Here is a 12,774-nt window from a genome sequence, read left to right as displayed (position 1 = left end):
TTAATAGAATTTAAATACACTATAGAAGGTCAAAATGAGAATAGAGAATAACTATAATAACGTTTTCACCAAATGACTATTTCCTATCACTATCAAAAGTCAAAAATTCAAAGGTCAAAAATTTATACAACACATCTACATATCCATATGTATTTGAGAAATAAAGAGTTTTTTTTCTAACTATTAACTTCATGCCAGAAGAAACAACTTCATATTTCAAGCTTCTGAAAGAGCAAACGCCCTGGAAAAAATGGCAGATGGGGGAAGTCAGAAGAACACACAACATCACAGCGGCTCTAAGACTGAGTTACAACAGTACTGAAGACTGAGGCAAGAGGTTATGGGAAACACTATCAACCAGGTGAAAGCCACAAGACTGGCTTCTAGAATAGACTGAGCATTAAGAAGAACAGACTGTGGGAACACCAGGCACTTGCTCAGGATGGGAGGGGACGCTCCCATCCAACCAGCCATGGGAAATTCTCCTGACAAGCTTAAGAAAAACAGGCACAGCTGTTCAAATTTGCAATCTGAGCAGAAAATAAGCTCATATAACCCGAGCTGGGCTGATGCAGGTAAAAGTCTCAGCACCCTGCAGTGGAGACACTGAAAGGGGGGAAGGGCCGCAGCTCTGGACTTCCTAAACCAGAGAAAGGACTTCCTGCAGCTAGACTTTGTTTTCCACATTTTGCTCTCTATCTTTTTAATTCTTTTTTGTCTTGATCTTGGTATATTTGTTTCTTAAGTACCAAAAACCCAGCAGTGACTCAGTTTACTTTTCTCTGGATCAGATCATCGTATGCCCGTGTCATGAGTCAATTTGGGTATAGGAATGAGATTGTAACACAGACTCGGAAGCAGGTCTGGGCCATGGGAGTCATGGCTGCCAGTCTACACATCTGCAGAGCAGAGAAGAGAAAGTAAGCTTTCACCTGCCACTGGAGACCTGAGCTCCGGGATTAGAAGTATAGCTGACAGGGTAAAAATGGGACAGATCAGGATTGAGTAGAAAGCCACAACCCTGCAACAGCATACAGAGAAACACACACCACCTCCCCTGCCCCAGAAGGACAGAGGACACACTGCTGTGTCCCACATCCCTTCCCCCACACAGGAACTGGGGCACTGGAAATGAGAGGCGAGACACAACTCAGATCAGTCTAGAAACTCTGCCTGAACAGGAAATTGTCTAAACACATGTATGGAAAAATGTAAACAGTATAATTAAATTTAAAAAAATGTCAAATTTAGAGCATAAGAGAATTCTTTCTGACCCATATTTGGGACAACATTATCGACTCAACTAAAACTGATCCCTGTTCACTCTGAGCTTCCCACTCCCATCGTCATCAAGAGCTACTGGCTCTAACCGCAACAGACCCTGAGAGCACTCCCTACTCTCCATCCCCAGGACATCCTCCTATCTCAGCAGGGCTGCTGCCATGGGACAGGTCCTCAGGCATCTACTCCTGAGCCCCCCACCCCCCACGGTCCACCTTACACAATAAGAAGAGGGCTCTTTTTAGGAAGATAATCATCATCTTGCTTAAAATCATTCATAGCTTCTAGCTGTACTTAAAAAAAAAAAAAAAGAATTCCCAGCTTTGTAACAATTGGTAAGCCAGGTGTAGTGGTGCATACCTGTCATCCCAGTACTTGAGAGGCTGAGACAGGAAGGAGAATGAATCACAGGTTCGAGGCCAGCCTCAGCAACTTAGTGAGACTGTTTCAAAATAAAACATAAAATTGGGATAAGGGTGTAGATGAGATGTAGAATGTCCCTGGGCTCTATCCCCAGTACCATAAAAAAATAAATAAATGATGATGCATGAACATGATGATGCATACAATAAATGGCGAAGCATGAACAGCCCACACACACCTACCTCTGCAACTTAGTCTGATATCAACCTTCTATTCTGCTAGTATGCACCAACTACACTGACCTTATTTTTGATACTACTGCATTCTCATTTGAAAAGCAAGCACTTTTTACCTGCTGTATCCTCTGCTTAGATATTCTCTCCCAAGATGGATGTGGTGGCACACACTTGCAATTCTAGTCCTTGGGAGGCTGAGACAGGAGGACCGTAGGTTTGTGGCCAGCCAGTCTCAGCTACTTAGTGAAGGCCTCTGCAACTTGGTGAGACCCTGGTTCAAATTAAAGAATAAAAAATAGGTCTAAGAATGTAACTTGGATGTAAAAATAAAATGCCCTGGGCTCAATCCACAGTAATGTAAAAAAAAAAAAAAAAAAAAAAGATGAAATTCTCTCCCTCCCTATCTTCCTATCCAGGTTTAAGCCCACACATCCTATTTATTCTCTATCTTCTGTTTTAACACTGAATGTGTGTGTATCCCAAATATACACACACACACACACACACACACACACACACACACACACACATATTTATTGGTTGGGCAGGGGGATACTGGGAAGTGAGGCCAAGGTCATTCAATCTCTACAACCCCAGCCCCCTATTTTATATTTTTATTTTAAAACAGGATCTCACTAAGTCATTGAGAGCCCTGCTAAGCTACTGAAGCTGGCCTTGAACCTACAATCCTCCTGTCTCAGCCTCCCAAGAGCTGAAATTATAGACACGTGCTATTACACTAGCTCCCCAACCCTTTTTATTTTTTATTTTGAAACAGTGTCTTGCTTAGGTGCTGAGGACCTCATTAAGTTGCTGAGGCTGGCCACAACCCTGTGATCCTCCTGTCTCAGCCTCCCAAGTGGTACACACACAGACACCATCACAAGCCCTATGACCACCAAAATCATGTCTGCACGTTTTACCATGATATCACTAAAGCCTAGCATATAGTAAGTGTCCAGCAAATATTGTTGGTGAAATTCAAAAGCAAATAATAGACTCAGTTACCATACACTCAACCCTTAATAAAGTCTCTTCTTATTCCCTTTCCCATCTCTTCCTCAAGTAAGTCTTACTACAGAAAGCTAAGTTGCCAATGCACAAAAAGTAACCCATAGGATATTGTCACACTTCTGTATTTAAATTATATAGGGTTGTACCAATACAACCTTAGGAAATGTTCCAAAAGACACTAGAATGATATGTAAAATATTTTTAGTTAAGTGAAATACCTATACAAACCTTTGTTACTAAAGTCAGATAGCATATCATTACAGTATAAGGCTAATAATAAGAAAACTCATCAGTTGGAGCTTTGGCTTAAATATTATCATAAGTTATTATTACAATTACTTATAAAAATGTATCACTTTAAACACCTTACTGTATTACACATATGAGTATTTTCGTGAGAAAAGAAAATTACCCTCATATTTTACACATATAGTACTAATGTAAATCTCCAAATAGTAAATAAGAAAATAAAACTTTAATTGCAGCTCATATTTTTATTTTTAACCATTTTATAATTATGATAACACAAGCTACATTTAAAAAAAAAATCCTTCCACTTAAGTTCAAATTATCTACACAAAATATATTCTATCGCATTATAAAAAATATTAGAATTTAAAATTTCAAAATCATTAATGGATTCAGTGTATACTATAAAATAACAAATCCTAGCCTGACATATGAGTCTGTATTAATAATCAGTCAGTATAAACACACTAAAAATTCTACTTTCTGCCTTTAAATCTCAAAGAAAATACATAATAAAAGGAGGTTCTTTCAGCTTACTGCCACGCATAACCCCACCTCCTCCCAGTCAGAGCCGCGCTCTCTTCCAGTGCCTCCACTTTTAAAGGCGTCAGCTTCTTTTAATTGGCCACTCACCACCCTCCGGCTCCAACCTCTCCCTCGCTAACAGCCCTTCTGAGGAGCATTTCCACTTATTCAAATGAAAATATGCCTCCATAACAGACACTTCTCGAGCTCCATCATCCCCGCCAAATCCCAGGAAACAAAGTAGAAGCAAATATAAAACCACTATTCTGAGAATACAAGACTCCCGGGGGAAAAAACTACCCACCAAAGACAACCTGACAGTGAAAAATAACAGCATCTGCTAACATCACCAGCATGCAGGAGGCTCAGCAGCCACAACGAAGCCATTCTACGTAACAGAGTCTAGACTACAAAGTGTGTGTAAGACTTACAGTAGCACGGAAGAAAAAACTGAAGAGAAACAAGTAAAAAAGAATAACAGAAGAAAAGTAAAGGTGAAGAAATAAAAACTAATAGTTAATATTCAAAACTGATGAATACATTAAAAGTTACCATGATGGATGATCATTTCACACCTGATAGGAGGGCTACGACAAAAAAATCACATTAAAAAGTAAGAGTCGGTGAAGATGCAGAGACTGGAATCCTTGCGCACTCCTGCAGGCATTAAAAATGGTGCAGCCACGGTAGAACACAAACCCATGCTTCCTCAAAAATTAAAAATGAATCACATGTTATCCAGCAATTCTGCTTCTGGGTATATATTTAAAGAACTAAAAGCAGAGTTTCAAAGAAATATCCTTGCATCCGTATCTGTAGCAGCATTGTTCACAAGAGATGGAAACAAGCATGAATGGAAGAATGAATGGATGGAGAAAGCAAATGTGGACTGTACATACAACAGAACACTAATAAGCTTCAAAACGGAACAAAATTCTGACACATGCTACCACTGGGAGAACCTTACAGACATGATAGTAAATGAAATACGCTGGTTACTAAAAGATAAATAACATATGATCCCACCACAGGGGTCGCCCACAATGGCTAAACAGAACGACCCCCAGAGCCGGAGGAAGGCGAGAACCAGATACTGTCTAGTAACGACAGGGCTTCGGGCTGGGGAGACGGAAACGTCCTAGTAATGGGAACAGTGCTGACAGCACAACGCGGATGTGCCTTTGCCACAGAACAGTATTCTTGAAAACAGTTACAATGATAAATTCTAGGTCATGTACACTTGGCCAGTTTTTTTTTAAGTAAATTAGTCACAGCTGAGAAAAAAAATTAATAACTGACACTTCAGCGCACTGAGATGACAGGACTGAGCAGGTCTGTCCAAATAAAAGTATATATGTATATGTTATATATACAGCTATGTATAATACTACATATGTTAAATTTATATTTATATTTATTTATATACTATATATTGTGTATACACACACACACACATACACACACACATATATATATATATGTGGAAGAGGTCTTAAAAGACACAAAAGTTAAAATAAAATCTAACGTAGATCTAATAAGAGTTCCATCTAGATAAAATAGCAAAATTAGGGAAGAAGCAACACTTAAAATGACTAAAAACTACCCAAAAATGAAGGCAGACATTTTGAAGCAAGATTTTTAAAATAAAAGGGTCACAAACTAGAGGAGAAAAATACAAATAAATTATAATTTTCCTCAACAATGATAGAATGAAGAGAATGAGAATGAAGAAAACCTGACTATGTGCTAAGGAAAACCAGCAACATAAGGAAAATCCTCTAAGTTTATTCCAGCAATACTGTTATTCAAAAGCACAGGGAGTCAGGCGTGGTGACACCTGCCTGTAATACCAGTACTTGGAAGGCTGAGGCAGGAGGATCGCAGGTTTCAGGGGCAGCTTCAGCAATGTAGCGAAACTCTCAGCAACTTTGTAAGACCCTTTCTCAAAATAAAAACGGTGCTGGGGGCATAACTAGGAAGTAGAATGACCCTGGGTTCAATCCTCAATATCACACACACACAAGAAAGACTATGATAAAATCGAGACATTTCCAAACATCCACACACAGTCTCCCTTTTTCTTTTCTTTCCTCTTCTTTTCTTTTCTTTCTTTCTTTCCTTCTTTCTTTCTTTTTTTTTCTTTTTTTGGGCATAGGGGATTTAAGCCAGGGGCATGCTACCTGAACTACACCACCAGCTCTATTTTATTTTTATTTTGAACCAGGGTCTCGCTAGGTTGATAAAAGTCTCACCATTTGATGAGGCTGACCTGGAGCCTCTGATCCTCCTGTCTCAGCTTCCCAAGTACTGGGATTACAAGAGTGTAAATATATATCAATAAATAAAAGGGAGTATATTCTAGCTTAACAACAGTTAAGATGAATGGACTAAGTGGATCTCAAATCTTCCAATGGAATGAAAGGAACAACTGGCAAAAACATGTACAATATGAAACCATATTTTAAATATAGAAAATGAACAACTATTATTTATAAATATATGCATATAAAGTAAAAATATACTTAAAGATGTGGACAGAAGGACACATACCCACTCTAAGAGTGTCTAGGTTATGTGGTGTAAGACACGGAAGAGAAAGGCAAGAAGCTTCCTCCCTGGTATTTTCATTGATGTGAATAAAGACAGATCAAAAAGGGCTGCAGGCAGAGCTCGGGGACAGCGTGCTGGCCCGGCATGCCCAAGCCCCATGCTGGTCCCCAGCACCACAAAATACACAAATAAAGTGGATTAACGTAAAAATGGCAAAATACAAACATTTGCTATTCTCAGAGAGTTTTAAATACAATGACATAATTCAGTTTCTAGACTTAAGGCAACTGAATAATACAAATTTCCTGGCATTAACTAGAAATCACCCTTTAATTTATGGAATATGGTTCTTATATCTCACACAAAGGCTCAAGTAGTAAGTTACTTTTAGAGACATAAGAAAATCCACTCTTAGTTCCCGAAACGAAGACGACAAAACTGCACCTTGACCACTTCCAGGCAGCAGTGGTAAGTCTCCGCTTTCACGCGCGGCAGGGGGTGAGACAGCATGTGCAGTAACACCTTCAGACTCTCTCCTTGCAGCAGCGGACTGGCCTGTGCAGACTTCCAGCTGGCAAAAGTGAACCATCCAAGATAGAACGGACAAGTGAGACACCAGACCACAGACTGCAAAGCCATGAGAAGTCTGCTTGCTACTCCAACTCCTCCCACTGGGCTCTAGCTAAGCAGACCAGCCAGAACTAGCTGAGCACTACATAGCAGGTAGAAAATGCTCTCAGAGAGTGCAAAACAACAACAAATGCCTTTTAAAAACTCAAGCATGGCCGGGCGTGGTGGCGCGCACTTAGGAGGCGAAGATAGGAGGATCGCGCAGGTTCTAAGCTGGCTGTGCTGGCTTAAGAGACCCTGTTTCCAAATAAAAAAGTATAAAAAAATAGGTCTGGGAGTGTAGCCCGGAGGTAGAAGGGTTTCCAGGAACACCAGTACCACAAAAAAAAAAAAAATCAAGCTTAATTAATGTTCATCATATTATAGAATTTATTCTTTCAACGGCAATGAGGACAATAATTTCTAAGCAGAAATTTGCTCCAATATCTTGAGAATAAATAAATCAATGCTTTCCAAAAATTTATTTAAGAAAAAGGTACATCTGGGTGGGGATGCACAAGCCCATAATCCCAATCTCAAAGAGGCTGACACAGGAGGATTGCAGGTTCAAGGTCAGCACAGCAAGACCCTTAGCAAGTCTGCAAGAACCTGTTCAAAATGAAAAATAAAAAGGGCTAGGGATGTAGCTCAGAGGTACAATGCCCCTGGGCTCAATTCTCAGTACCAAGAAGAAAGAAAGAGAGAAAAAGGTACAACACGATTAAACTTATTAAATGAAGCCCTAAATTTAATCTATCAACTAAAACTTTAACGATAAATAGATATGTTTGGATAGCTGGTCTGGATTCATAACCCAAAACAAATGTATAAAAATCCCAGGATTATCCATTTTGATACAGCTGTGACCTGTTCTTGTTTTTGTTTTGCAGTACTGGGAACTGAAACGCAGGCCTCCTACACACAAAGAAAGTACCCTATCACTGAGCTACACCCCAGCCCTAGGCATGATATTTTTTAAGTTTACTCTTGAATAATACAGCTAACTATGCTAGCACAGCTATAGATAACAATTAAAAGGTCAAACATATACAGAAGCAATTTTAACTAAAGAAAAATAACAAAGTGTAAAGATTGGCTTCATTTTCCTAAGTTTATACATGCACATGCACATAGACAGGCACAGTATCCTAAAACAATATAATCATGTTAAGAAAGAAAATATTACATTTTTGAACAAATGCAGATGATTTCCTTTACTAGGGGGAAATGCTGATGGTAGGAAAAGCCACGCAAGGCTTGGTCTGCCAGCTCCATTAATTCTAAGAGATTCTTCTCTCCCTAAAAAGAAGCAGAATAGGATAATAAATGTCAAGTTTAAATACAGAAAATTTTTCAACAATTAACTAAGCAGACTGAAGGAATCAACATTCAGGAGCCCTGGGATTGGCCACAGTGGCTCAAGTCCTCTTTCTCATCAGGAAACCTACAAATGTCAGCAGAGGAGAAAAACTCGGGGCAAACCCCCAGCTAAACGCCACATTAGACTCTACTATCTAACTTGGAGTTACCTGGTTCTTTTAACTAGTTTTTGGCCTTATATAACTTACTAAGGGCAGGGGCAGTATATCTTATTCACCTCCTCTTCTAACATCCTGACCTCCCCTAGGACTATAAAGGACATTCGAAACATAATGCCTAGGCAGAATACTATGGAAATAATTTCACCGACACACACAATTTAAAATTCTATCACAGGGGAATCAAGAAGTCTCATTCAAATGTAGCTAAAGAGAAAGAAATCATAGTGGACAAATAAAGCACAATTATGAGGTTCAGATAGAGGCCCCAGAAGGGTCCAAAAGGAATAAGAATTTTGGCCCTAATTGTTAAACACCTTCAGGTTCCATTTTGGTATTCTCAGATGGTAAACCTCCATTGGAATAAATGTCATCTCTAAGGACCCTTAACCTTTTCTTTGGTAAAATGCCAAATAATGTCCTAACTGCAGTTTAAAGGGATAAATATAGATATATAATTATCACTACAACGTTGTACCCGAAGTCATCCCACTATTTTGCAAACTATGCAGTTCATAACTGCAATTAATTTAAAAATCAAGGTTCTTTGTATGAATATTCAGTTAGTATCTATAAAAGTTTAAAGCCAAAATATGTCTTCAAGTTTACAGTAAGATGGCCCTCATTATTCTGGTTATAAGAAGTAGCACTCTGTTCAAAACAGTAAATCACAGCCAGGCACGGTAGCTCACACTTGTAATCCCTGCGCTTGGGAGGCTGAGACAGGAGAATCACACAGGTTCGAAGCCAGCCTCAGCTACTGAGTGAGGCTCTCAGCAACTTAGTGACACCCTGTTTCAAAAAAATATATAAAATAGGTCTGGGAGTATAGCCCGGAGGTAGAAAGCCTCTGGGTTCTACCCCCAGTACCAACAAAAACAAACAAGCAAACAAACAAAAAACAGTAAGTCACTTGATGCAAGGTACTCACTTATTGTGTTAAGACACTTATAATAACTACTGCTTTTCATAAACCAATGATCATATGAACATAGACCACTCATTAATCAAAAATTTATATTTTACTTTTATACAAACTGTATCTTTAATATAATAGACCCACACAATTAATAATGTACCCCATTTCTAGCAATCCAATTAATTGTTCTATATCCACCAATTTGAAATATATAGGTTAAATTTTCTAAACATCCATCAAAACAATTTAAGAGATGTACTGAGCTGGGCATGGTGGTGCACACTTGTAATCCCAGTACTTGAGAGGCTGAGACAGGAGGATAGAAGGTCGGCGGCCAGCTTCAGCTATTTAGCGGGGCCCTCTGAAACTTCGTGAGACCCTGTTTCAAAAATAAGGAATACAATAGGGCTGGGGTGTAGCTCGGAGGGAGAATGCCCCTGGGTTCAATCTCCAGTACCACACACAAAAAAAATTTAAAGATGTACCGACAAGACATCTTACCTCCTTCTCAACATCAGCCAAGAAGTTACAGGTACATTCTATTGAATAAACCGCCTCTGCGGTCCGTTTATAAATACTATAGTTTTCAGAATTCAGTTGTTCCAAATAGGCCACAACAGCTTCATGAATATTCGGATATTCCAAAGAAACAGGCATGTCCAAAGAGAGAAGAAATAATGCTGCTGACATCGTCTCAGGTAAATACTCGCTTGCCTTGATAAATTAAAAAAAAGGTAAGATTTAGTTCATTTGTTTTAAAAAAAAATTTTAGAAAAACATGGTAGACTATAATCTTAATCTAGGCCACCTTCCTTGTTAGTCATTTTTCCCAAGGAAATCCTATTTTCCAACACGCCACTTACACTACATTGTTGCTCAATGCAATTTTTTTTCTGTCCACAATGTCTCAAATTCAAATATTAACTCTCTCAAAACCCAGGACACATGTAATCCCAGCACTGGGGAGGCTGAGACAGGAGGATCACAGTTCCCGAACAGCCTCAGGTACTTAGTGAGGCCTTTTGCAATTCAGTGAGACCCCGTTTCAAAATAAAGACTAAAAAATAGGGCTGGAGGTGTAGCCTGGAGGTAGACTGCCCCTGGGTTCCATCCCTAGTACTGCAAAAAAAAAAAAAAAAAAAGCCCAGGATATTGAATACTTTCTTCTTTCCTTCCCCAAAAGAACAACCAGAATTACTCTCCCTCAGCTTAATACCTTGTTCATTCCTCTGCTACTGAATTAAGGCATGAGGGCTTTATCTCTGTGTAATTGCACATAAATTTCCGCAAAAATCCATTTCAATACTGAGGACAAGAATATTTCTCTCTCCCTTAAAGAGAGGAATACATATTAAGTACATATTAAATTGAATAGCACTAAACTGAACACAATGGCACAAGCATGTAATCCCAGTATCTGGGGAACTGAGACAGGAGAATCGAAGGTACAGGGCCAATATAAAAACTTAGCAAGACCCGGTTTCAAAATAAAAATTAAAATGAATAAAAATAATAAAAAGGGCTGGTGTAGCTCAGAAGCAGGACCCTACTAAGTTCCATGCCTAGGGACCCACACACAAAAATTTTCTAATAATACTGAAATTTAAGTGTAGCTACTGATTGATTTGAACAAAAACTGACTTTTGGCTTTTTCTTTTATGGGGAAAATTTAGCATATTTAAAATAGTTCTAATCACAAGTCAGCTATATTAGATTAGAAACATTTTATAACTTAAATCAATGGATTTAAAACTAAAACAACTATTTTCAATGTTTTTGAACTGCAGTAAAATTCAAACACTAAAAGAATTGTAAAGCCAATGTTCAGAGATCATTGACAATGCTCACAATTGTAACTGAAAATTCTGTCTTTACTAAAAGTAGGCTGGATCATGATTTATCTTATGAATTACATATTTTTCCAATAGCCCAATTATATATTTAGTAAGTAGCAACTCAAAAAGAAAAAAAAATACTTTAAAGGTAAAAAATTTCAAACTCTACTTCAATTGTTGGTGAGTTGACAACAGGCAGAGGGCAGTATAACCTTATGTTTACATAAAACTGAAGAAATTCAAGAACAATAAACTAAGATTTTTGTTTAGATCTCAGTTTCAAAGTACTTGCTTAATTAAGGTATTACTACCATCTATTTTTAAAAATCTTAACTATAATCTCCTAAAATAACCAAAACTGTTCTTATGAAATTCCAAGTTGTAATTTATTTAAATACCAAAAATTATAGGTATTTATTTGTTTTAAATAATAATAATAATAATAATAATAATATCTAACCAACTTCAAAACTAACATAACACAAGAAATTAATTTTATAGTATCTCAGCACTAAATCAAATAAAAATACAATAAATTCCTAACTTCTATTAATTCCAGACTAAATAAGCATACAGACGAACCAAATGCAATTTAAAAAGTCTATAAATAAACTGTGATACACACTTGGTAGGATATATACGTTTTCTATTAAGACTTCAACCTATAAATTAATCATCTGTAATACTTATTAAGTGGTTGTAGCAATAACTTCTCAGTTATATATTATTCTATGTAAAGACACCCACATTTTAAATGTAATTCTGGGCTTATACAACTGGGATTCTCCCACTCTTAATGTTTATCCTTTGGAAAGTTATCACTCAAAATAGGAAATAACTTCAGAAATGAGTAAATAATAAAATTTAAAATTAACAAAAGTGATTTATTTGCCACAAAGCAAAATACCATATTTAAAATGTATGTTTTAGCCGGGCGTGGTGGCGCACGCTTGCAATCCCAGTGCTTCGGAGGCTGAGACAGGAGGATCGCACAGGTTCGAAGCCACGCTCAACTATTGAGTGAGGCTCTCAGCGACTTAGTGAGACCCTGTTTCCAAACAAATCATATTAAAAAAAAAAAAAAGGGTCTCAGAGTATAGACTGGAGGTGTAAAGCTCCTGGGTTTCACCCCCAGTACCACAAAAATAAAATAAAATAAAATAAAATAAAATGTATGTTTTATTCTTGTTTTCCAGTATGACCTGGTAATATAGTTTCTATGTAAGTGCTACCAGAAAACAGAATTGGACTATATGTTCTACCAATTCTAGGGAATGAAACTGTGAATGGTTAAAACCTAAGGGCAAGAAAGCATAGAAAATAATTCTCTAGTTGCCATAATTTCTCCTAGACCTTCATTTTGCGGGGGGGACAAACATTTTGTTTTGCAATAAGTGTACTAAAACACTTGTACATGAATCACTTGAGATTCAATGGACATAGTTTACCAGAAACCTTCAAATTCTGAGATATAGCCTCACATTTTAAAATACAACCAATAAGATTTCAAAGAAATAAGTCTACCTATAAAAATCACCTTGGGGAAGCAGGGATGCTGGGGACTGAACCGAGGGCATTCTGCTTCGCGCTATGCCTCCAATCCTTTTAAATTTTTATAGTGAAACAGGGTCTAAGTTGCTGAGTTTAGCTAGCAA

General features: G+C 37.8%; 1 protein-coding gene across 1 annotated transcript in view; it reads right to left on the bottom strand.

The window, feature by feature from the left end:
- The window catches only part of RTTN (rotatin), a gene marked incomplete at both ends in the record, with an annotated part of 159,775 nt that overhangs the window by 112,630 nt on the left and 34,371 nt on the right, over positions 1 to 12,774 (bottom strand). The window contains 3 exons of the mRNA XM_080714663.1: positions 6,663 to 6,789; positions 8,014 to 8,126; positions 9,786 to 9,998. Of these exons, the coding sequence (XP_080570789.1) occupies positions 6,663 to 6,789; positions 8,014 to 8,126; positions 9,786 to 9,998 (453 nt within the window). The remainder of the gene's footprint in view (positions 1 to 6,662; positions 6,790 to 8,013; positions 8,127 to 9,785; positions 9,999 to 12,774) is intronic.

Source organism: Muscardinus avellanarius (assembly GCF_963383645.1).
Source record: "Muscardinus avellanarius genome assembly, chromosome: 17".
NCBI lineage: Eukaryota > Metazoa > Chordata > Mammalia > Rodentia > Gliridae > Muscardinus > Muscardinus avellanarius.
This window is presented reverse-complemented; position numbering and strand designations above follow the sequence as displayed.